The sequence below is a fragment of the Pseudonaja textilis genome, chromosome 4, assembly GCF_049901715.1.
Source record: "Pseudonaja textilis isolate UNSWEBS1 chromosome 4, rPseTex1.2, whole genome shotgun sequence".
Classification (NCBI taxonomy): Eukaryota; Metazoa; Chordata; class Lepidosauria; order Squamata; family Elapidae; genus Pseudonaja; species Pseudonaja textilis.
Window position 1 is genome coordinate 27,328,447 of NC_141993.1, and position 26,832 is coordinate 27,355,278.

The 26,832-nt window shown below is 41.4% G+C and overlaps 1 protein-coding gene across 2 annotated transcripts in view; it reads left to right on the forward strand.

Annotated features, from left to right (window-relative positions):
• The window catches only part of DNTT (DNA nucleotidylexotransferase), a 228,977-nt gene that overhangs the window by 17,315 nt on the left and 184,830 nt on the right, over positions 1–26,832 (forward strand). The window contains exons 3-5 of one of the 2 annotated variants that reach the window (XM_087932475.1): positions 7,703–7,737; positions 12,333–12,359; positions 14,510–14,576. In XM_087932475.1, the coding sequence (XP_087788601.1) occupies positions 7,703–7,737; positions 12,333–12,359; positions 14,510–14,576 (129 nt within the window). Of the gene's footprint in view, positions 1–7,702; positions 7,738–12,332; positions 12,360–14,475; positions 14,577–26,832 lie in introns of both variants that reach the window. The other variant, XM_026710513.2, reaches the window with a different exon arrangement.

The following is a 26,832-nucleotide window of genomic DNA, read 5'->3' on the forward strand; positions in this document are numbered from 1 at the left end:
AAGCAATCTTCTACATGTTCAAACAGCATGAACAATACTAGTAATACAAAACAGTAGAAGGTGACTATATTCTTCATGCCTCTTAATTTCTCTTAGGCTTCTGATTGGCCCTGGGACAAAGAGAAAGTGGGACTAAATGGACCTTGGATAGATTAGAGGCAGCACTACATATACAAAAAATATTTACTGAATACTTTTATTTAGTTTAATCATTTTTGTACATAGGATTGGATGACTAAGAGATAGAGTTATTATCTGCAACAGTTTTTCTAACGTGTTAAGTGTTCTCAGAGAAGAACAAAATAATGTTTTAATTTTGTTGTATGCTACCTGGAGTCACTTGCCAGTGACGTGGGTGGCTATGTAAATTAGATAGATAAATAAATCACAAAAGTAATGTTTCTGTTATCAGTAGTTAGGGCTGCAAGAGCTGTACTACAAAATTCCAGATGTAATTGTTTGTCATTGGGAACCAAATAAAGTTATACCTAGAAGCCAGCATGGGTTTGTTAAAAACAGATCATGCCAAAGCAATATTATTTCATTCTTTGACAAAGTGACTAAATTAGTAGACCAGCAAAATGATTTGGACATTTTAAGTATACTTAGACATCAGCAAGGCATACGACAAAGTAGCTCACAACTTAGCTTCTTAGTAAACTAGAAAAATGTGGGATAGACAACATCACCCCCAGATGGATTTGAAACTAGCTGACTACCCGAACCCTAACCCTAACCCTAACCCTAACCCTAACCCTACCCTAATCCTAACCCTAACCCTAGTATATTTACACTCTGGCCACTCTGGCCATAAGAGAATTGATGAACGCATGACTGAATTTTGAATGAGTCTGAAAAATGGGATTTACTGTATTCAATCTTACAGCAAGAATCAAAATCCCCCACTAGGTGGATCTATTGCTTAGAATGTTGCAGGGATTAAAATTGTATCCATTATTGTCACTGGATTTTTGAGGAAAAAGATTTTTAAAAATATTGTAAAACTATAAAGTACAATGCTGTATGGTTAGACTTGTTAATACTTAGGCATAAATTAGTGACTAGATACACTGCCTGGCATGGAGGCAGATACCGCCTTCAAAATGAATTTTGCAACTCTAGAAACAACAAATGAAAGGTGCCTTGGTGGCGCAGTGGTTAGAGTGCAGTATTTCAAGCCACTCCTACTGCAATTTGGCAAATAGAATCCCACCAGGCTCAAGGTTGACTCAGTCTTCCATCCTTCCGAGGTGGGTAAAATGAGGACCCAGACTGTTGGGGGCAATATGATCATTAAATTAAAATAATAATAATAATAATAATAATAAAGAAACAATAAATGAACTGTGTGTTTGAAAGTAGGTAAATCAAAAGTAAAATATCTGCCATAATTAACTAATGTGACTTGTATTAACGTGCCCAATCGGTACTAGTATTAGTAATACTACTAAGAGTTTCTTCCAGCAGTTTTTTTCAATTATTTTACATGCACCTATAAATGTAAAGTAGAGGCTAGAGATTTGGTGTATTACCATGTTTCTCACAAAATAAGGCTGGGGCCTTATTTTTTTTGGAGCCCTGAAAAAATAGCTAGAACGTCTTTTCGGGGGTGAATTAATTCCCCCCCCCCCGGGCACTAGTGCCTTCTCCAACAACAGCATCTGAGTCGCTCCTGCTTTTCCCCCATCCCCATAACAACTGGAAAAATTTAGGCCTAGTTTAGAACATGCAAAATTGGAGGGGAAGTGGGGGGAAACTTGCCATTAGAAGTGCCCTGCAGGCAGCTACGCCTCACCATCAGCTGCTCCTAACACCAAATTTTGGGGGAGGGGCTTAATTTCATTTTATGCCTAGAAAACATGCTGGGTCTTCCTATGGGGAAGTATTGTTGGAGAAACACGGTATTATGATCCAGCACCTGGATTCTAGCTCTTGTCTTCATTCTTGCCCATGGGTACCAGCTCTTAATGGGTACTCCAGTTCTGTTTTAGTCTCATATCACTCTCTTCACATGATCTCTTTTCTGAAAACCTTATTTTTTGTACTGTTTTCAGCTTCGGTTCTCCTGGTTGTTTGTTGGTCTACCTACCCAGAATTAATTTCTGATTGACGAAGGATTAACTCTATGACAACAATTCTCACACCAGACAGGCTCAATCAAAATCTGTAGGGCTCTGTAATTCCCAAATCTTCTCCCAAACTGCCTCTAAGTTAGAAAGTTGAATGTGAAAGCAACTCACACCTCCTTTCCCTGCCCCCACCTTTTTTCTTCCCTAGCTAGTTCTCCTGTCAAGTAGAGCCCATGGCCATACAAAGGTTATATCTTGTCTGATGACTTTATAATATGGATTTTGAAGAGTGAAGTTACCTAACAGCTTGATTTTCCCCCCATCTCCTTTCCCTTTACAGTATAGTTCTTTTAAGAAATATGTATGTGCATTTCAATTTACCATCAATTGGAAAATTGAACTGATTTCTTATGATTTATCAAGGTTTTTCCAATTTCTCAAAAAACATTTCACAAAAAGCAATGGTGGCAAAGATGGTAATATGTACAAATTTGCTCAATTACCCCAATGTAGTCTATGAAAGTTACAATTGATCTTGTGTCATATATAACAGCATTTATGGATTATCATTCCAGTCAATTCTCACTGACTTGCTAAAATGGATTTAAAAGAAATTTAATGCTATCAAATGCTCCCAGGAGATTTATAAATTTCAACATCGAAATCATCCAGAGTTTTAAAAGACTTTCCAAATAATTCATTGTAGTTAACTTAAGATTTGAACATTGTCTTTAAATGAAATAGATGTACAGCATTATTGACATGCTATAACTGATGAGATCTATTGACATGCTATAACTGATGAGATCTATTGATTTACAAAGGAATGGCTGAATATGAGTTATTTAAATCAAGGGGGATCCTTGCTTTTAAAAAGCCCATCCCTCTTATATAATTGCAGCACCTCTGGCAATGAGATTTCCCCCAATCTCTGTTTCAATGCTTTCAAGCAAAAATAAAATAAAATAAAAAATGTTCATCCTCTTTGTGCCCAAACATTAGGCTTTTCAAGGGAAAAAACAACAACATTCCTGACAGAATAAGCATAGGTATTTAAGAAGCTGTTATACCAAGGCAAACTGTATAATTCAAGATTATCTATAGATTGGTGTTAATGTTTCAAGATCTTGACACTTGGAGATATCTTAGAATAACAAAGGGTTTTTGCATGAAAAGTTGGGGACTTCCCTCAGAACTAGATGACCACTTTTGTAGTCCAATGGCAATGCAGTCTCTGTCTGATGCTAAGCAATTTCTGTGCCATATAAGCTACCCCCCCCAAAGGTAATGCATTCACCCAACCCCTCCCTCAACCAAAAAGACTGACTACATATTAAGTGGACACAGTAACATGGGGACATTTAAACTGGGCTCTAGAAATCCAAGAAAAGAATGAGTGGAGGATAAGTGGTATCCATGTGGGAAAAACATAGAGTTTAGCGAAAGGATACTGTTTCCTTTCTTTAAAAAATGTATTTCACAAGCTCAAAATTATATAGAACAGTCCAGTTTGAAAAACACAGTAGTTCCAGATAGATTAGTTCTTTACTGACATACTTAAGTAGAAAAGGAAGAGTAGATACAGAGAAGCTTATTTACTGTCATCCCCCAGATATCTATACCTATTTATCTCTATCTCTATCCAGATGTGGGATTCTTCCAGTTCGCACCTATTCACTAGAATCGGTGGTTAACATTCTAAGCAGTTCAGAGAACCGGTTGTTAGAAGAAATTACTGGCCTAATCCTGTAAGGAAGGCAGGAAGGAAACATTCTGGTCTTGCTTACAGAAACTGCCTCTCCATTAATCCTTATTACATTCTTGGCAGACCTAGATTTCCTGTCTCAGGAACTTCTCTGGAGTTTTTCCCCCTCCTTTGTTCCTAGATTTCCTGTCTCAGGAACTTCTCTGGAGTTTTCCCCCCTCCTTTGTTGGTACTTTGCTTGTGTGTAGTGACCATTCAAAGTTACAATGGCACTGAAAAAAGTGACTTATGACCATTTTTCTCACTTACGACTGTTGCAGCATCCCCACAGTCATGAGAGGTCAGGCGAGGAGATGCGTGCCTCAATGTGAGTGATATTGAGTTGGCCATACCCAGCTAATAACATGACCAACAAGCCATGTCCACTCAGTCACATGACCACCAAGCCATGCCCACCACCTAAGCCACGCCCACAGAACCAGTTGTTAAAAATTTGAATCCCACCCCATCTCTCTCTCTATCTCTATCTCTCTCTATCTCTATTTCTCATCTATCTATCTATCTATCTATCTATCTATCTATCTATCTATCTATCTATCTATCTATCTATCTATCATCTATCTATCTTTAAAAAAGGCTAGATTTTCTTGTAATTTTTGCATTTACATCTGAATCTATCCTGTCAAGAAAGCTAAATGGGATTCAATAAGCTGCAACAAAATTATTTCAGTCTTGATCATACTTTAAACAGTGAATTATACTTTAATAGTGAATTCTAAAGTACAGACCTTATAAAGTAGCAAAGTGGATGTTGCAATTATGTCTTCTAAAATTATCAAAAACAGCAGGGCCAAATGAGAAATATAACAAATAATTTCATACCTTTATAGGTGATTTCTACAAACTCTGTTTCCACTCTTTACAGAAGAGCTGATTGAAGAAAACACCTGGTTTGGTGCCTTGGTTTTTAATCCATAATACATTTACCACCAAAGGACTGAAAAAATAATCTAGGTGGGAGACAAGAGAAGCCTCTGAAATTTGAAGTGCTTAAAATTGTGTCTTGGTATAAAAAAAAATCACTTATCAAGAAACAAGCAAACTGAGAAGGTCCAAATGACCATTTTATTTGGTCCAAAGCTAGCAGGCTAAGTGACTTCCTGGTCTCTTACAATTAGAAATGTCAAGAGCAAAACTCCATGGTTGCACAGATCTCACACAGATAATCAATCAGAGATGGTTTGAGCATCTTCCCAGACTGCAGAAGATTCCAAATAAATAAAGATTTGCTTTGTAACTGATAAGGAAATGGAAGAAACACAAACACAGTATATATCATTCATAGTGTGAAAACATTACATTCCTACAACTACAACCCGACCATATATAAAATGGGCCAAGATTGTACTTATTATTTTTACCAGCTGACTCTGCATTTATAGCAGGAAGAGATAAAGCTGTAAGGCAGTACATATTCTTGACTGCTGCCTGAACCCTAATTAGCCACTAACTGGCACAGATAGGCACAATAATAAAAAAATTCCATTCTTAAGGATGTTACTGGAGAGGCACAGAAAACACCTATAAACTTAAAGCACATAACAATGTTATGTGAAACACATTAACATCATGTAAGTAAACATGCAGCTTGATTGAACCTTGTTTCTTATTCCAGCATACCACAAATGTAAACATAAAAGCTTTAATGTGGCCTTGCACAATTAAAGTAACCAGCCAATCAATCCCAAAACACCCCATGAAAATTGTGGAGATCCCCAGTTCTACCCATATACATGATATGAATTCCTTTTTCATCCATCACAGCCTTCATTTCTTTTTCTCCTTGACCCCAAAACTAATCACATTTATTTATATATTTTTTAATTTACAAAGAGTGTTAATTTACTAATAAAAATGACTAGCCCATTATCATCAATTCAGATAAAGTTACCACATAAAAAGAGAGACTTTATTAGAGCCATGGGGGTTCGCAGGGGTTCGGGAGAGCCCCTAGCTAAGATTCTGTGCAGTTTGGAGAACCCCCAAATCCCACTCCTGGCTGGCCCCGCCCACCCTGCCCCACCCCTCCCAGAAGTTCCCATGCGCCCTATTTTGGATGCAGGTAAGTGCAGGGCCCACGTGGAGGCTCAGGGAGAGTGAAAATTGGCCTCCCAGAAGCTTAGGAAGGCCAGAAATGGGCCTGTTCCCTGCTTCCAGAGAGCCTCCAGAGGCCAGGGAGGCCATTTTCGCCCTCCTGGAGGCTAGAGAAAAGCCTCCAGAGACTGGAGAGGGCAAAAATAGGCCACACCCACTATGGCCACACCCACTATGGCCACGTCCACCCAGCAACCGGGCAGAGAACCCTTTGCTAAAATTTTTGAAGCCCACCCCTGGGGTGCAGTAGTTAGAATGCAGTATTGCAGTATTCTATTCACTGCCAGGAGTTCGATCTTCACCGGCTCAGGGTTGACTCAGCTTTCCATCCTTCCGAGGTCAATAAAATGATGACTCAGATTGTTGGTATTAAGTATGGGAAATAAGAGGCTGAACCAGGGCTTAGTGCAACAAGGTTTATTTACAAGGACTGAACGTGCTTGCTCAGCCTGGAACTGGCTCGCAGCGAACAGCGAAAGGGCTGGACCCAGCAGCCTGCTTTTATAGCAGGCTGCTGGGGAAACCCAGCCAATGAGAAGGGGCAGCTGCCCCTGCAGCGTGAACGGACCTGGGTGGGAACTTCTTCAAGGTCCAGGGACATAACACCCCTTCCCCCCAGATGCGAACACGCATAGTCCTTGAGGTATACGGGAGGTTTGTGCTGACGTCCAGAGCGGCGCAACTCTGGTGTGCTGTTTGGTGGATCAGAGTCCGTCGGTGACTGTTGTCTTGATGATGAGTCCCGAGTACCACCCTCGGTCGGAGCAGGTCCGGGGCTAGAAGGGCTGGACGCTGGGAGTGTCCTCACGCCGTCTGGCTCGGATGGGTTGGACGCTAGGTCGCCGCAGTCAGCATTTGGATTCTCTGGTCCGGCTGAAGGTGTTAGCAGGTCATCGGGGTAGATGTTGCTGTGTGGTAGTTGCAGCGGACTCTCACCGGTCTGTGCCCACGAGTCGCGGCTGACGAGGGTGCCCTGGCGTCTCCGAAGCTGGTCCAGATGTCGCTCCAGACCCGGCCATCTTCCAGCTTAACCCGGTATGATCTGGGTCCTGTGATGGCTACGATTTCTCCCGGGATCCACAATGGGTCGCCAGCGAAGTTTCTCGCGAACACGGGTTCCTGCAAGACAAAATGCCTACTCCCTGATGTGGAAGCGAGAGGAGAGTCAGGGCAGTAATGTGGGTGAAGCCTGTCCAATACAGTTCGCAGGCGTCTGCCCATCAGAAGCTCGGCCGGGGACTTGTTGGTTACCGTGCAAGGGGTTGAATGCTGGCTTAACAGGAAACAGGATAGTTTGTGGTGCCAGTCATCCTTGTTGAACCTGGCCAGGGCTTCTTTAGTGGTCCTAACAGCTCTCTCTGCCAGCCCGTTACTGGCAGGATGAAAGGGGGCCGTGAAGATGTGACGAATGCCCAGGTTGGCCGTAAAACGACTGAATTCGGTTGATGCGAATTGGGGACCATTGTCGGAAACAATGGAGTTTGGTAGACCGTGCGTAACGAACAGGCGAGTCAATGCCTTGATGACTGCTTGTGAAGTGGTCGTGGATAGTTGTGCCACATCAATCCACTTTGAGTAAGAGTCTACGACCACGAGGAACATTTTGCCATGCAATGGGCCCGCAAGATCGATGTGAATCCTGGACCAGGGTGCGTTGGCACTTTCCCACTTGGTGGGGGTGGCAATTGGAGGGGATGGACGGGAAACCTGGCAGGGATGGCAGGAGCTTACCCATTTGTTGATGTCCTCGTCGAGGCCGGGCCACCAAATGTAGCTTCGCGCCAACGCCTTCATTCTGACGATGCCCGGGTGGCCCTCGTGCAACGCCTCCAGCACTCGGGTACGCAGAGATGTCGGGATGACCACTCGAGTGCCCCACAGCAGGCAGCCCTGTAAGCTCGACAGTTCCTGTAAGCGGGTCTTAAATGGAGTGAATTTAGCTTCAATGTCACTGCCTGGCCACCCCCTCCTCACCCAGTCCAGTACCTGGGCGATCGCTTTGTCCGCTTTGGATTTATTGGCAATATCAAGGGCAGTGATTGGGAGGTCCAGTTGGGTGACTTCAAAAATGGCGTTGACCGGGCAGGGTCTTCAGCTGGGGCAGGCAGGGGCAGCGGCTGAGGGCGTCTGCGTGGGACAATGTTTTACCTGGGCGGTGCACGAGTCTATACGAGTATGCTGCTAGGAAAAGGGTCCATCTGGTCATTCTGGGGGACAGAATTTGAGGGGTCTGCTTGTCACCTGCTAGTAACCCTAAGAGCGGTTTGTGGTCCGTGACTAGCTCGAAAAAGTGGCCAAAGAGAAATTCGTGAAATTTCTTCACCGCTGCAACAGCTGCCAAGGCTTCTTTATCGATCTGATTGTAATTGCGCTCTGTTGCAGAGAGCGTCCTGGAAAAAAGCGATAGGGGCCTCGGAGCCGTTGGGGAGCCTGTGGCTTAAGACTGCCCCAATTCCGAAGGGAGATGCGTCTGCTGCCAGTACTAATGGAAGGTTGGGGTCAAACTGGATAAGCACTGCCTCTGATGTGAGTAGCGACTTGACTGTGCGGAAAGCGGAGTCTTCTTTGTGTCCCCAATGCCAAACCGTTTTTTAATCCAGAAGTCTGTGGAGGGGTTCTGCCACAGAGGCTTTATGGGGCAGGAACGACGCGTAAAAGTTCAAGAGCCCCAAAAAGGCCTGCAGTTCCGCTTTGGAGGTTGGAGTGGGTGCCTCGTGTATTGCCTTAACCTTGGACTCCAGGGGTGAATGCCTGAGGCGTCAATTTTATAACCCAGAAAGTCCACCTGTCTAGTGGCAATGGCACATTTTTCTTTTTTAACTTGAGGCCATGCTGCCTGAACCTCTCTAGGACTGCTCGAACTCTCTGGAAGAGTTGGGGTCTGTTCCTGGCCGAGACTAAGATGTCATCGAAGTAGGGTACTACCCAGGAAGGCCCTGTAAAATCCGCTCCATGAGGGATTGAAAATGCCTGGGGCAACACTTACGCCAAACTGGAGACGCTTGCACCGGAAGGCACCCCTGTGGGTGACAATGGTCTGAAGTTCTGCCATTTGGTCATCAACAGGGAACTGTTGATATGCTTGAGACATGTTCAATTTGGCAAAGATAGTGCCAGGTTCAAAAGTATGTAATAAATGCTGAATGACGGGTACTGGATAAGCGCTAACTTGCAAGAATTTATTGATTGTGGTCTTGTAGTCTGAGCAAATTCTCAGGCTACCATCTTTTTGAGGGGTGTGACGATGGGCGTCTCCCATTTGGCGAAGTCTGTAGGCTCCAGGATCCCTTGTTTTAGTAATTTATCTAATTCAAGGTCTAATTTAGGCCGAATGGCGAATGGAACTCTGCGAGGTTTTAACCGAATTGGGACTGCCTGGGGATCGACTGAAAATGAGATAGGGGTGCCGTTATAACACCCTAACTCATCACTGAATACGTCTGAGTAATCAGCAAACAGGGAGTCCGTGTCAGAGGTTGAGGTAGCATGGACTCCTGTTAGCCCTAAACCGAGGTGGGGAAACCAATCAAGTCCCAAAAGTGTAGGGAGGTTGCCTCTCACTACCACTAGAGGTAGGTGGCCCTTAAAGGTTTTAAAATTAACAAAAACTTGCCTCTGCCGATTACAGGAATGGTCTTCCCTGGTAGTCCTTTAGGCTAAGCTGGCACTTCTGGAGTCGGTTTCTTGATAGGCTGGGTTGAAGCTCCTTGAGGGTGTTCCAGGAAATAATGGAGAGCGCTGACCCGGTGTCAACCTCCATGTTGCAAGGTTTACCTTCTAATAAGACGGAAAGAGAGATTTTACTAATAGAATAGCAAGTGTGATTAGCGCAGAGGTGTGTGCGACAGTTTAATACTTGCCTTTGGGGCCCGGCATGTGCGAATGAAGATGCCCTTTGTGCTACGTTGTGTGAGGCTTGGCATACTCTTGCAATGTGCCCCTTCTTATGGCAGTTGTTGCAAGTGGCTCCTTTGAATTTGCATGTGGTCCTCAGGTGAGGTCCACCACAGGAAAGGCACAGGGTGATGTGCTTGGATGGCCCGGTGTTATCTTGTCTGGTTCCTGCCTGCGGGCGCCTGGCGTTTGTGAGGCGGTGAATGTCGGCCTCATCACTTGGGTCTTCCTCGTTGACCACCTCTTCTGAGTGGACGGGAACTGCTGTTTGCTTGGTGACAGGACCTTGGATCTCGGTGGCTGAATGAGATGCCAGCTCCTCTGCCAGGGCTTCCTCGATGGCTTGAGTGAGGTTAAGGTCTTTTTGGCGAGCAGCCGTCTTTGTAGGTGCAGGTCCTGACCCCGCAGACCAGCTGGTCTAGGAGCATGTCATCAAGATAGCTGCCAAACCCACAATGGAGTGCTGCAGTCCTGAGAGCAGCCATGTACTGATTGATGCTCTCTTTGTCCCCTGCTTCCTCATTCTGAAGGTGAAGCGTCTGGCAATCTGTGAAGGTCTAGGAGAATAGTGGTTAGTAAGGATTTCTAACAGTTCTGTCCAGGGGACATTCTTTAACTCACGTGGAGCCACAAGAGCTGTGGCTGTATCGAAGACGATGGCTCCACAGTAGGTCAGGAAATATGCTTTCTTTCAGTGTTCCCCTGCATCAGCCAATCCAATGGCGTCGATGTAATGATTAAACCGATTCTTGTATGATTCCCACTTCTCCTCATCCGGCTTGAACGCTGGGAAGGCTGGATTGGAGTTCATGTTGTGGGTCTACTGGTTAACCTGTTGGGGAAAATGCTCTCTCTCTGGGTAGCAGTAGAGGTTTAGTGCCTGTGCTAGGCAAGTGCTCTCTCTCTGGGGTAGCAGTAGAGGTTTAGTGCCTGTGCTAGGCAAGTGACTTCAGCTCTGGGGAAATTTCGCAATTCCCTTCTCTCTCTCTGGGGATCAGAAGGTGTTTAGACTGCAACGGTCGTTGGCAGCGTCTTTTGAAATTCGCGCCTGTGTGGGCGTTAGTGATTTCGTAATACAACGCTGTGTTGTATTTGAATGTGCTTCAGCTGACAGCTGTTTGAATTTCGCGCCTAAATGGCACGAGCGGCTGCGGCTCGCAGCGTTACACTTCCTCTGTAGCTTATGCTAACAAGCGGCTACAGGCGCTTCTCACTTTCACTAGCTTGTTTGCTGATCGCTTTCTCTCTGGGTTGCGATCAGCGTTTGCCCTTATTTTGGCTGATCGCTCTCTCTCTGGGCTGCGGATCAGCGTTTTAGTGATTCAGCGTTCGTTCTCATTTCGGGCTGATCGCTCTCTCTGGGTTGCGGTCAGCGTTTGCCCTTATTTTGGCTGACCGCTCTCTCTCTGGGCTTCGGATCAGCGTTTTAGTGATTCAGCGTTGCAGCTTGCCTCTGGTAGCCATCCCATCCTCGTCGCCAGTATTAAGTATGGGAAATAAGAGGCTGAACCAGGGCTTAGTGCAACAAGGTTTATTTACAAGGACTGAACGTGCTTGCTCAGCCTGGAACTGGCTCGCAGCGAAAGGGCTGGACCCAGCAGCCTGCTTTTATAGCAGGCTGCTGGGGAAACCCAGCCAATGAGAAGGGGCAGCTGCCCCTGCAGCGTGAACGGACCTGGGTGGGAACTTCTTCAAGGTCCAGGGACATAACAGTTGGGGGCCATATGCTGAGTCTTAGAGAGAGCTATAAAGTACTGTGAAGAGGTATATAAGTCTAAGGGCTAGTGCTGGGGCTTCAGAGCTTTCTACCATAGCCAGCGGTTTTGCTTTGGGGGATGTGGGCAGTGTTTTCCACCTTGTGGGATGTGGGCAGTGTGTTCCACCTGGTTCCTATTTTGAACCAGTTATCTGGTGGATTTCTTTTTCCCACCTGAATGCCCATACTCACTGTGGTCTTCAAAAATGGCTATACTTTACATATCTCTTTGGTTCTGGACATCTATATAGCAGCGGTTCCCAATGTTTCTGGCTTTGCAGACTGGCGGTGGGGGCGAGTGGGAAAGGGGATGGTTCCATGAGAACAATGTGTGAACATGAACAGCAAATGCAGCAAAAGGATCTGCTCGCACAGGTGTAGCTACACATGCACTCTCCTCCCGATTCCGTGACCCGGTTCTGAAAGGGTCATGGGCCAATAGTGGGCTGTGGCTCAAGGGTTAGGAACTCCTGGCATATAGAATCAGTTCATCTTAGCAAGTTCCAGGTTCTAGAATTTATTGTCCCGTGGAGTGCAGCTAAGCACCTCATTGATCATGTTCAAAAGGTGAGTTAAAACAACCTATTTCTGTATATATCATCATATTGCTTAATGCTCTTGATTGTTTCTTCATGCTCTCTCTGTGTGTGCCTCCGTGACTTATTTATTACTTACTTTTCTAAAAAGATTTTGATTGCTATGGTAGAAAATGTAGGAGAGTATCAGATCTCACCTTCATAGTCTCTTAAAAGAGCTCAAATGATTTCCCCCCCTCTTTATTGCTTCCTTTTATGGATGCTCATGAGATGCTGAATGGAATTTGTTTTAATTTGGGGTGGGTTGAGCCATTTTAATTTGATTTATTTTCAGGCTGTTATAAATTATCGGTACTGACTTTGTGCAGGCAATATGTTTTATTATTCTACATCCTCACAACAGCCCTTTTCTTTTAATCTCTAAGATAGCTGATAAGTATGTTGAATAAATTAAAGAAATCATTATTGCCTCAACTGACATTTGAATGTCCCCAATTTTATAATTATTTGATTACCTGAACATTTCCTTGTTTTAGATCAATTATATTACCATTTCTAGCTAAACATAATTGGAGCTTGATTGTGGAGAACACAAATACTTTTTTAAATACACAATTTGCTCTTCTCTGCTGATATCCTAAATTTGCTTTCTTCTGCCTACTTGTAGCATCAAATCATGGCAGTTTTCTTTCACCTCCTAGGTAAGAGTAACCTTTTTGGGTGTCCTGCAGTGGGCAAGTCTCGTCACTCTACCAGAATCCAATATTTGTCACTGACCCTCATCTAAAATTAGCTGTTCATAACATAAGCAATGTCTATTTCATGTAGCTCCAATTAAATTACAGCAGGATTAATTTGAAAACCCTTAAAAACCAATTAACCTTTACTTCAATTCTTCCTTATTTCTAGAGGTGGCAAAATAGCCTACACTAAGTTCATTCTGATAGTGAAGCATCACAAGCTGCTTTAAACATATTCATAGCAGGGTATCTTCTACCTGTTTTTATTTCATTATAATTTTTATATGAATTCTGCTTCGGGTTTTGGTTATACAAAGTTCATTTGAGATTTCTGTTAATCATTCTGCTTGTGTAGAACCAGCTGGGTATTGCTCCTACAAGTACAAATGTATAGGATAATATATTTGTAACTTTAACGCAGAAGTACGAAGTTTCTGTTACATCAGATTTCCCTATATTAACTTTTCCTCTTTCCTCAAAACAATTCTGTCTAAATCAAGGAAATATTATTGTATTTCAAGGCAGAGACTTGATGAGAATTCAAGACTGAAAAAAATTACAAGAAAAGGAAAAGAGGGGAATAATAAAAAGCAAATTGAGGATAGTCCTGATTGCTTAACTCAAAATAAAAACTGTATATAATTCTTCTTTTTGTCCACTTAATGTTTGCAGGATGATATTCTTTAATAAGATGACAATTACTAGATCAGATTAAAAAAAAAACGGTTTAGCTCAATGTGCAAGTTCTACAGGGCCTCTCAAAAGCCCACATATGAACAGCAGTATTTGTTGGAGTACTTGTTTAGACTAGTAATATGAAATGTTGGGAATTTGCACTGGAATGAAAATATTTACAACATTAGCCTTTGGGGGCAAAAACTGCATAGAAAAGGAGAGGCATGTTTATTTGAATCTGATCACCTTTTAGTAGCTTTAGTAACAATGATTTTTCTGATTACATCTATCTTTGCAAAAGCCACTCTGAATAAAAACGTGAATATGTACGTTTAAAATGTTTGTGCTTCTCCTTAAGGTCACATATTTATTGTTAGTTGGTTGGGTCGATACATAGGCCTACACATACCCACCCATTATACACACAAGTGTAGTAGAGGGGGCACGCATAAGTGCACTAATGTGCCTATTGGCCCTGTCATTGTATTTTTATTCTTTTATTCTTGTTCTCATTTTTGTTTGACAAATTCTAATAAACAAACAAACAAATAAATAAATAATAAGTTTTTACTCTCTTGTGAAAAACATTTGTCGGAGTTTCCAAATGTTCTGTTTATTAACAAAAGGAATGAACAAATGGATAAATAGGTCCTACCTAACTTTCTATTTCCTATAATTTTGTAGGTCCTGCATTGAAAGCAAATTATGAATTATGTGCACGGAGCCTGGGCTATATATGTTGAGCTTGTCCCGTGAATCTTAAAAAAAAATGTCAACAAGGAAGAGCTTTATCTGTATCCACTTTAATGTGAATGTGGTTGGAGGTGATGGTGGAAAAAATATACTTATAACAGATTCGGATACTCATTTGAAATGGTTTGAAACCTTTGTTCTCTGACTTGTTGGATTGACCAATGGTATCTCCCTCCCACATCTATTTAGGTAGAGGAAGATCATTCTGCTACTCCAGATATTGACAGAACTTGCATTTCCCAGTATGCCTGCCAGAGAAGGACAACTTTAAAGAATTACAACCAAAAGTTTACGGTAATGTGTGTGTGTGTGTATGTGTATGGATAGATAGATAGATAGATAGATAGATAGTTTTATTGCCAAGGTTAAAGGAATTTTGCTAATATTTTCATACACAAGTCATGAGTCATAAATCTGTGGTTCATATACTCATCAGAAATAACTGTTTCAGTTCTTTTTTTTTTCATTTGGAAAGAATTCCTGTAAATTACAATTGGATTTATTTTTAAGCAAATATAAGTACAATGTTTGGATCATTTTTGATTAAATCTGACACTTTTACAAACTCTTTGATCATAAAGTTTTGTATAGGTGATACAGTCTCATGCACAATTTAACACTGAGCAACAAGGAGTTTCCCCATTGTTACACGTTGTTAGGTAGAATGGAATTTTCCTGCATTGGAGGCCTTTGATATGCATGGAGAGCAGTGGTGGGCTGCAACCGGTTAAACAACCGGTTCTGTGAGTGCAAGCTTTGCACATGCAACTTTCAATAAACACCAGTTTGAATTTCTCCAGCTCTCCTTCTATCCTTCCCTGGTAAGTAGAACAGCTGAGGTGCGGTTATCCACTTTGCTGCATGAATCAGTTGAACTGCAAAAAAAGGAAATGTAAGACAGGATAGGGCAGGGCTAAGTGATCGTCGTTCATACTGGTTCAGTAGAACTAGTTCAAACCAGCAGCTGCCCACCACTGATGGAGAGACTTCTATGTGAGCTGCAACTTAATAATACCTGGAGTCTATTACCTTGAACACATTTTCTCAGAATAATTGTTCCAATACATTGGCAGGTAACAGTTGGCCAAAGATACTTGAGAATGAATGATAGTTCCTTTGATCTCATCCATCCAGAGTTATTGGAGCTACTTGTTAAATGGCTGGGAATTGTGTCTGAGTTAGGAAAATGCAGAGACAGATCCATTCTGAGCTAATCAGCATCCTGCAAGCAGGAAGTGTGAAGGAAATATGCATGCCATTAGCCCTTTCCCACATGGTTACTTAGTTCAGTTCACACACACAGTCCCAGCATCATAAGTTGACACCAGAGGGTGTGAATCACACCCTGTTTTCTTCTTTTTCTCTGTGTTTTCCTCTCTCTTTATATCTGTGCATGAGAAAGCCAACTCAAACAGCCCCGTTTCTTTCCCAAATAAACCTTTATAGCAATTGACTGCAGGAATCTCTGAGATAAATTTATCTCTTTTGAGATCTGAAGAGCAATGGAAGTTTAACATAATTTCTAGAGTACATCATTGGCTCAGAGTTACTACTGGTTGGTCAGCATATAAGCTCAGCAATAAGTAATCAATAATCAAACTGATGGTCATGCGGTCAATCATAAAGCTGGAGAGAGTTTTGTAAGACATCTATTTCAATTTCTGTTTCATGCAGGAAATTAATAATCAGGGTATTTCCACAGGTTGCTGCTTGCAGGCACCCTAGAAAAGGCCAGGCCGCTTCCCATCCAAAGACTTGATTAATGAACATTTCTGTCAAAATTCTTCTCCAATAGTAAGAAAGATGGTGGTCTCTGATAGTTTCAGTGTGTGACCAGCTGAGATCTTCAAGCTGCATTTTAAAAATATTGGTAGTGGCATTTACAATCAAATGATTTGAAGACTAAAGAGTGATTGAGTTCTGAGCTTGGCAAACACTGAATCAATCACATGCTTTGTTTCAGGCCACAGTCATTAACAAAATCTCTTGTAATCAATTAGACCTCTTCACCCTGCAGGATTCATTCTGACTTGGAACTCTGAATCCACTGAAACTGGAAGTAAAGTCTGTTATTTCAACTACATATTTGGGGGGAAGGAAAATTAATAATGTAATTAAAGTTTTTAAGTAAAGTTATTAAGTTAGTCAGTGAAAGAAGTATTTTTTTTTGGATGATCTAAATAGTATCACTGAGAACAAAGCATCCAGAAGATGTCCTGGTGAGAAGCGTCTCGTGCCCATTGAAAGAAAACTTTTTGGAAATTTTCTTTTAGGAAAAGATTAGACAGCCTCTTGTCTGAAATGGTATAGGGCCGTTGATGGTGAACCTATGGCACGCATGCCACAAGTGGCACGCAGAGCCATTTGTGCTGGCAAGCGAGCCACAGGAAAACTTACCTCACTGCACATGTGCGTGCCTCACAGCTGATTTTTTTGGTTTGTTTGAGGCCTTTTTTGGCCTCTCAAAGCTTTTCAGGATGAATTATAGGCCCATTTTGTCACTTCCTGTAATACCGGACATGACAAAATGGGCCTATAATTAGGCCTGAAAAGCAGAGGCTTTTTCCAAGCCTCTGGGAGGCCGGAAAAGGCCTCAAACGAGCCAAAACATCAGCTGTGAGGTGCAGTGCAGATAAGGGGGGGATTGCATGTGCATGTGCAGGGGGCATGGGAAGAGGGGGCGTATTGCATTCTGGGTGCTGGCAGGCGTGTGCGTGAGCTCTGGTGTGCGCGCAATTTTGGGCACAGGAGCCCAAAAAGGTTAACCACCACTGGTATAGGGTCACCAGCTTGAGCAGATGGTTGGACTATTAGAAGACCCCCAAGGTCCCTTCCAACTCAGTTGTTCTATTATTCTTATTTAGATTCAGGCCTATCATTTTCAGGGGGAGTAATTCTTTCTAATCCAATGGAATGTTGGAAAGGAATTATGTAACCAGGATTTACATCAGCAGGATAAATGTCCAAGAATGGAATGGTATATGAAAAGAAGCCAGCGAAAGAAAGACCAGATCTGAAAATGAATTAGGTGTGGCAGGAGGCTATGCAGACAACCCCCCCCCCCAAAAAAAAATCCAGTAGAAATATCCCAATGCATCCCTATCAGAGAGGCTGCAGGCATTGCTTTGGAATACTATCAATCATGCCATTCTTAAGCCCCTTTCTCTTCTCTTCTAATCACAGAACCCAGAATGCTGCTGCTGCTCTAAAAGTCTCAGTATCAGCATTCCGAGTAACGCATCCACCAAAAGCAGAACTCTGAGGCAGGTAGATTCCTCAAAGAACATGTTTATTGGATACATCATTTCAACACAGCTAGTGAAAAGCAATTCTAAAAGTTCCCGCAGTTTCCCCCTAATTAAAAGAGCAAATATTTCCCTTCCCAGATGTCATCAGTCACATTGTCCAATGAAAGTAGCTGGGAGACTGCTTGGTCACTCCTCTCTTCCTTCACTCGGTACCTGTTTGGATGACCTTGGTTTCCACAAGGAAACTTTTTGTTTTGACTGATCCATCTACTTCCCCGCTTCCTTCCTCCTTCCAAAGTTGTATATCTAACAAAAGTCAGTGCAATTATTTTACACATTCTGGCCCACCCAAACTTATCTCATTGTTATTTTTGTTTTTTGTTATCTTTAAGTCAGGATTAACTTCTGATAATTGCCTGGACAGTATCTGTAGTTTTCTTGGCAAGATTTCTGAAGTATGTTGTCATAACCTGCTTTCTAGGGCTGAAAGAGAGTGACTCGCCCAAGGTTATCCTGCTGGCTTTGTGCCTAAGGTGGAATTAGAACTTACGGATTCCCAAATTCTAGCTGATGCTTTAACCACTACATCCAATTGGCTCTCACCTTATGTATAGCCCGGTTCAAATATGCTGTAATACGCAGAAAGAATTCCTGGCAGGCGTTTGCTCAACTGCATTATTTTAGAAGCATTTTTTCCAGTGCAAAATCAGCATGAAATTCTTGTCTGTATTGGAATGAAAAGAAACACTGAAGTGGGGAACACTTTCACTCCATGCCCTACTCAGGGACCACAAGGCTGCTAGCAGCGTGATGACTTTCAAGTGAGTGGGACCATAATGTTCACACCCACATTTATTTTTAGCATTTTGGAGATGCTGGGTTCAGTCATACAATAAAAAAAAAATAACACCATCAAGCAATTTCACAATTAAGATTTCCCATAGACAAATCCTTACCTCTTATTTAAGATCCAAGAAAAAAGGTTTGGGAAAATGTGACAGAATGGATTCTATAATTACAAATCAAGGCCACTGATAAATTAAACCTTCCTTAATTAGATGTTGTCCAGATATTAGCACTACATTTCCTGAAATACTCAAATATTATATGCTGTGTATTTTGGGAGTTGAAATCCCACAGATCTGTACCATAGGAGTTTGGAGGAGGATGTTCTGAAACCTCATTTTCACTCTCCAGGAATTATGTACCTCTAGAGCAGGGGTCTCCAACCTTGGCAACTTTAAGACCTGTGGACTTCAACTCCCAGAATTCCTCAGCCAGCAAAGCTCTTAAAGTTGCCAAGGTTGGAGACCCCTGCTCTAGAGAGCTTTTGTAGATAATGAACAATTTCTACATATCTTTAAGGAAAATCATAAGAAATTTAATGTAAAACATTACAACATGTATACATCCCTGAGAGCTTTTAGAATAACTCCTAAATCTTTCCCCCAAGTTGCATCTGAATGATAAAGTTCAATGTTGCTGCATCTCCCATCATTTTTTCCCCACTCCGTCATTTGTGTTTCCACTCTCATGTGTCTATTAAGCCCTGAGACAAAAAAAGATCATATAACCATCTGATGACATTGGTATGGATCATTGATCACTGTTGGACTAGTCCCTGCAGTTTTCTTGGCAACATTTCAGAAATGGTTTGCCATTGCCTCCTTCTTAGGGCTGAGAGAAAATGGCCCAAAGGTGGTTTAATGACTAAGGCAGGAATGGAACTCACAATCTCCTAGTCCTGTGATGGTGAACCTATGGCACACATGTCACAGGTGACATGCAGAACCATTTGTGTGGGCATACGAGCCCCAGACAAGCTTACCTCACTGCGCATGCTGATTTTCATGCCTTTTTCAGCCTCCTAGAAACTGGAGGGAAGCCTCTGCAGCCTTTGTAGGCTGAAAAACAGGCCTGTTTCATCACTTCCAGTATTTCCGGAAATACCGGAAGTGATGAAACAGGCCCATTTTTCGGCTTACAAAGGCTGCTCTAGCCTGTTGCATTAAGCTTCCATAGGAATATTAGAACTTCATTAGAACATTTTAGAGATGTTAGGTGAAGATGGATCTTGCCTATCACTGTTGTAAGTCAAGGCTGTGCAGTGTTGACCATCTCTTTGATCTAATTTTGGGGGACGGTTCACCTACCAATTTAGAATTGTTGCAAAGGTTACTGAGACCTCTTGGAGCAACTGAGAAATCAGTTTCATGAGTGGGAGATGGGCTTTCAAAGAGTCATTGCTGTTGCTCTCTCTCTATGTTAAATATGAATATATGTATATTTTCAGGATGCAAAGAATGCTAAACATTTCACTGAAATGAGGAACAGATTGGCTGCAGTGAATCTCAGCTAGCAACCAGGTTCTGCTAGATACTAAATTTTGATCCACGCAATCACTAATAATTCAGAAATTGTTCACGCTACTAGGTTGTTTTCTTCACTTATGAAATTTACTGTACAACACACTCAGTGTCTGACTCTCCCACCCTAATTATTTCACATATATTTTAACATTAAGATATGTTGCTTTATTTGGTTTGTTTGAAACATCTCTTTTACTTTGCATCCTCTAGTTGAATTGACATCCCAAAACAGGAACATTATTATAAAGTTTTTGTGTGCCTGCTACATCACACATCTGAAATCTGTTCCAGAATATATTGTTCTCTCTCCTTTGCATCAATACTGTTAAGCAGCTATGACTTTCTCTTCATTTTTCAATTAAAATTTATAGCCTAGAAGTTGCAAGATTTACTACTGTTTGAAGGTAAATAACTGTAGACACCCTCAATCTGTTTCAGACTCTGCTTTGTTCAATAATTAGTTAAGAAGATAATGAAAATAAGAGAGATGGCAAGACTACAAAAACAGCACACCATTGTCCTTTTGGAATAGGGAAGGGAAAACTTGAATTCTAGAAAAAAGAATTAAGAACTTAAAATATCTGCAACTGGATTTATGAACAGTAGTGATATTAAACATGGATGAAAATGATCCATGCTCTCGTTATACTATTTAATTGAGGAAGGAACTTTTTGTTTTGTTTTGAAATAAGACAGTGACTAGTGTTGTGTGTAAGATATGTTAGTTAGAATAGTTACCGGGGTGGGATTGTACCGGTTTGGACTGGTTCGGGTGAACTGGTAGTTCTGGTGATTGTTTTGCCCTGCCTACCTGCCCCATCCCTTTTCCTGTGCTTTATTTCCTTGTTTTGAGCACAGCTTATTCACACAGCAGAGGGGTTTGCCAACATCAGCTGTTTTACTCACTGGGGATGTAGTAGAAGGTAAGTATTATAGCTAAAAATGGTCTTTTCTAAATGTTGTGCACATGCGTGAGCACTTACCAAACCAGTCGTTACACTAGTTGAATCGCACCACTGATAGTAACATAGATTTGTGTAAATCCTAGGACTGGTAAATATGTGGTGTCACTATTATTGAGTTTCAACTTGCACAGTTCTTATAGCAAATGATATGAGGAGGTAGCACTATAGATCGTATAAGTTCAAAAACGTAACTTTTTACTCAAGTTCAATGACTGGACAGGTTTAGTCTGTTGGAAGTTTGTCAGGATAGATGCTGGCATAATGTACTGTTAACCTGAAAAAATCAAAGTGAATTGGTTTCATGGATTCTGACTTTTAAAGTCATAACAACTTTCAAGTCTTCCCAGTTTATGTGCTGTGGATATAAGATGGTGTTTTTATATTGCAATTTCCTATGTTTTTGATGGACGTGTGGAAATTGGATATACAGTAGGCCTTGGTTTACAACAATTCATTTCATGACTGTTCAGAGTTACAACAGTGCTGAAAAATGTAACTTATGATCATTTTCACACTTATGACCGTGAGAGTATTCTCTATGGTCATTTGATCAAAATTCAGACGCTTGGCAAAATTCAGACGCTTGACTCATATTTATGACAGTTGCAGTGTCCCAGGGTCTTTTGATCACCTTTTGTGACTCTCTGACAAGCAAAATCAATGGGCAAGCAAGATTCACTTAACAACTGTGTCATTAATTTGACAACTGCAGTGATTCACTTAACAACTGTGGCAAGAAAGTTTATAAAACTGGGCAAAACTCAGTTAACTGTGTCACTTAGCAACATAAGTGGTGGGGTAATTGTGATCATAAGTCAAGGACTACCTGTATTTCCTTAAACTTACCTTAAATTGAGGTGTTTTTATTATAGAATTGTAATGATATAACTATATTAAACTGGGAAAGCTTAATGAAGTAAAATGAAACTTATCAGCTTAATGCCATTTTTCCACTACTGAAGGGGCTTCACTTGTATTGAAGTGTTGTAGAACTGTCCTCATTACTGTTATAGTAATAGCAAAAACATTTATATTTATATACCACTTCACAATGCTCTATAGCCCCCTCTTAGCAGTTTACAGAGTCAGCACATTGCTTCCAACAATCTGGCTCATCATTTTATTGACCTTGGAAGGATGGAAGGCTGAGTCAACCTTGAGCCTGGTGAGAATCGAACTGCCGAATTGCTGGCAGTTGGCAGTCAGCAGAAGTAGCCTGCAATACAGCATTTTAACCATTCCTCCATCACGGCTCTTTTTATGTTGGGACAATGGATTATTCATGTATTAGTCACTCAGAGTGAGATGTGTGGTCTTTAAATTTGATAAATAAAATAAAATAAATAAACGAGACTTATAAACCGCTTCAGTCTCAAAGGAATCTTGTGCTAAAGCCTGAATTATTGTAAATTGCTAATGGATAAATGAGCTAAGAGAAATTTCCTGATTTCCTTAGCAGTTCTATTAAATTCTGCATCCTTAAACTGAACATCTGTCTCCAGATACATTTCAGAATGCTATGCCACTGCTAACGCTGACACAAATACAGTCATTAGTTGTTTTGACACTTGAAATGGAAGGAAGGGATGTTCTTCAGGATGTGTTGAACTAACCAAATGTGAGTTCAGATTGATAAATATTCTTTCTTATGGTCGTTGACCTGTTCACCAGGAATCTAATATTTCTTTTGACAGTCTTGAGGGAGCATATGTGCCTAAGGCACCATTGCCTCTGCAGGCCTTCAAGGTCATGAATAGTTCCTCAGGAAACGCCCAATGTCCTTGGAAGTCCTCCAAGGGAGAAGGATGACTATTTATGTACCTCTAGAGTGTGCCAGCTTGTCTGGGTGGGGTGTGCCAGTCCTTCTGGGTGAAGAAGTGGACAATGTTGAAAACATGTAAATATGAGTGTCAAGGTGAGTTCAGGGTTCCCTCTTGCTTTGAGGGAGAAATCTTTATTCAGCTAAATAAACGCATAAAGCTTATTGAGGCAAATATCTGGACTCTTTATTTATACCGAGCCACACCTGAAACTGGCAAAACAACCAATCAACGAAGCATACAGGATAGACCAGGGCTGTCAAACTTGCACCCTGCGGGCTGGATGTGTCACATGCTGGCTACACCCATGCCTGGTTTAGCAAAGGGGGAAAAACCCTTGGGATAGACAATAGAACAACCAGGTGACACTGATTCTGACTGAGCTCATTAGTTTTTCCTGTATTTTTCAGACATTTATGGACCTCTCTGCAGTTTTCACTTATCCTCTCAATGCTGAGTGGCAAGAGGAAAAATGTGAATGTACAGCTGAGTTGTGCTTACTGTAGGTAGTGATCAGCAGCTGTGAACCCTGGCATTTGCAGATGATAGCCTTCACTGGCTCTGCGGATGCCCTTCACAGCTTTTAGGAAAGGCTCAGAGGAGCCAATTTTCTCTTTCTTTCTCTTAAGCCCACTTGATGGATTCAAGACAACAGGATTTATCTGTCAAGATCTGCTATTAATAACAGGATGTTAATTAGGACAATTACTCTTTATGTTCTGGAAAGTTCTGCCACCGGCTTACCTAGGGATACAGGTAGTCCTCAAGTTAACGACTGTAATTGAGCCTACAATTTCAGTTGTAAGTGGTGAGGTTCATAAAGTGGATCTCCACATGACCAGGCCTCCATTTTGCGACTTTATATGCAGCAGTAATTAAGTGAACGTGGAGGGTCATAAATCAAGCACCACGGGTTGTTAGGTAAACCCATTGTTTGCTATGAGGTGTTTTTTTTTTTTTTTGTCGAAAACTAAAAGTAGATGTTTGGGCTGGTTACCGAATGCCCAAAATGCAGTAAGAGAGATTAACAGAGTTGGAAGGGACCTTTTCGGTCATCTAGTCCAATACACCACAAGAGTAATGTAGGAGCAGGAGACCTTACACCATTTCTGACAAATGGCTATCCAATCTCTTCTTGAAAGCCTCCAGTGATGAAGCTCCCACAACTTCTAAAGGCAACTTCTGTTCCACTGGTTGATTGTTCTCACTGTCAGAAAATTCCTCCTTATTTCCAGATTGAATCTCTCTTAGATCAGTTTCCATCCATTATTCCTTGTCTGGCCTTCAGGTGCCTTGGAAAATAGCTTGACCCCACTCCTCTCTGTGGTAGCCCCTCAAATATTGGAATATCACTATCATGTCTCCCCTGGTCCTTCTCTTCACAAGACTAGCCATGCCCAGTTCCTGCAACCGTTCATCATATATGGTTTAGCCTCCAGTCCCCTAGTCAACCTGGTTGCTCTTCTTTGAACTTTTTCTAGAGTCTCAACATGTGACCCTAAAGAGACTCTGGACATCAGAATTTCAAATCTGGGTTGTGAATAGCTTTTTTGGAAGGGGGTGGGTGGGATATGTCAGAACTTGTACAATTGAGAAAAGACTGGTTGTAAATTGAGGACAATCTGTATAGTCAAGGGGACTTTACTTCCAAGCAAACACACAGAGAGTAAACCATTGTATTGGATTCTCCATAATACTGAATTTTGGCAGCATGCTATGATCTAAGAGCTCTTTATTTGTACAAAGTATACACACACAAAGAGGTTGAATCAAATAGTTATTGTTATTATATGATTGTCTCAAGACTAAATGAGGTCTTCCGAATAAATTGAGGGCAATTGCATTTGCTTAGATTTTGCTTTTGACTCCTGAGCCATTTGTAATAAATCTCTAGTCTTCCAATTATTTCTACTAGAACCAATCCTTTTTAGGAAGGATCCCAGACTACTGACATCAGATAATGTCAGTCAACCTTCTTTACTGTGGGTTTGTTTATATGTGCGTATATGTATTTTAGTATTGTATTGCTTGCTCTTAGGACAAACAAGGAAACACAAGTGGGTTAGCATATCCAAAATGGATGGAAGCTACACAGGATTCATTTGACTGTACTGCTGTTTAATGTGGTCATTGTAAGAAATGTACAATGTATATACATACGTATGTACGTACGTATGTATGTACTTTTTCTTTCTTTCTCTATGTATATATGTATGTATGTATGTACGTACGTACGTACGTATGCTTTCTCTCTTTCTTTCTTTCTTTCTTTCTTTCTTTCTTTCTTTCTTTCTTTCTTTCTTTCTTTCTTTCTTTCTTTCTTTCTTTCTTTCTTTCTTTCTTTCTGTATATATATATGTATTTATTATGTTTCTAGTCTGCTTCTCTCCCTCAGGGAGGAAGTTTGTCAGGGCCTGTTGTCTCCTGCATCATAATAGCAACAACAGAATGTTTATGGAGTTTCTCGGTCATCCAGGTCATGGTTGTCCCAAAGGTGCTTTTTGCAACTTGACTTTGCTTTTCATTGAACACCTTTTGCTTCTCATCCAAGAAACTTCTTCAGTTCTGACTGAATATTGGAGCATGGAGGGATTTATGTTCCTTGCAGTCGTCTAGTCATTGACTGAATGAGTGCTAATGACCAGATCAGAGATGGTATTCAGCAGGTTCTGATTAGTTCTGGAGAACCGGTAGCGGAAATTTTGAGTAGTTTGGAGAACTGACAAACCCCACCTCTGACTGGAGATTTTACAGTATCCTTCCCCTGCCAAACCCACCAAGCCATGCCCACAGAATTGGTAGTAAATTTATTTTGAATCCCACCACTGGACCAGATGGCTGCTGCAAGCAATATACTGCAAATCTTTCCATTCTCCACCATTTGGTCAGAACTGAAGAAGCTTCTTGGATGAAAAGTGAAATGTCTTCAGAGAAAAATGAAATCCAGTTGCTTTTTCATAAAGCACCTTTGGGACAGCAACCACAGAAATTGAACATGGTCATCCTGAGACTTTTTCCCAAGCATACTAGGTCAAAGAGCATGAACACACATACCAGCATCTGAAAAACAAGTTTTAGCTATATCGGCTTTCCTTAACTGAATGTTGTTGAGATGTATGGGACTGCAGGTCCCCAAATACTCAAAATAACATGGCAAAAATGTGCTGGTTATTCAACACATCTGGAGCACAGCAGATTTGCAAAAGATGTTCTGAGATATAAGCTCATTTTCACTCTCCAGGAATTTTGTGGACTAGTTGTCTCTAGAGGGTATAGAAGAGCTTTTGAAGATAATGGACAATTCCCACATTTCTTTAACAGAAATCTAAATTGTTATAAAACAAGCAAGATTTGCTGAGTAGGTCGCCTCAAATGACCAGCAAACAGCCTTGGGACTACCAATGACATGTAGTATAGGAAAATGGGGACTTATACTTACCCCAAAAGATATTCAATATACCAACAGTTTTATACTCTTAAATCCTGCTGTTTTTATCTGATGCTTGCATTGTGACTGTAATTCATATGCTTAGAAAAATATGGCCCAAAATATTATTTTTTGTGCAAATATGGAGCTTCAATGAGGCATCTGTGTAATTTACTTATACAAGCTGTGGGTATTCAACCATTAAATGCTGTATTGTCTCTGGCTGAGTGCCATGTAAGTGGCAAATTAGGTCCAAAGCATCTTGAATTATGTGTCAGTGATTGCATCTTGTTAGAATCACTTTATTTTAAGATATAGATATATTGCCTTTTCTTCCTTTTGTGACTTGATCTTTTTCCCCTTCCATTTCTATTTTTAGCTTTTGATGTTAGAGCTTCAGCCTGTGCTGTATGTGAAATCTTTGATAAATACAGAATATTTTCCCCTCCTCCTTTTTCAACTTCGAGGGGATCTCTGGGACTTTACAATGCCATTTCTGAACTCTTGTGTAGAAGATAAGCTGTTTTATAAAGGCAATTAAATGTGGCATTTTCCATACTGACAACAAAACAAGACAACAGGTGCTTTGTTAACATGGCAGCCAGTCTCAGATAATGGCTCAGAGTTTTCAGTATTTACTTCCAGAGAAGAAAACTTCAGTTTAACTTTCACCCAGAATTATAATCAACATATGTTTTTCAGACACCATTTGAGCTTACAT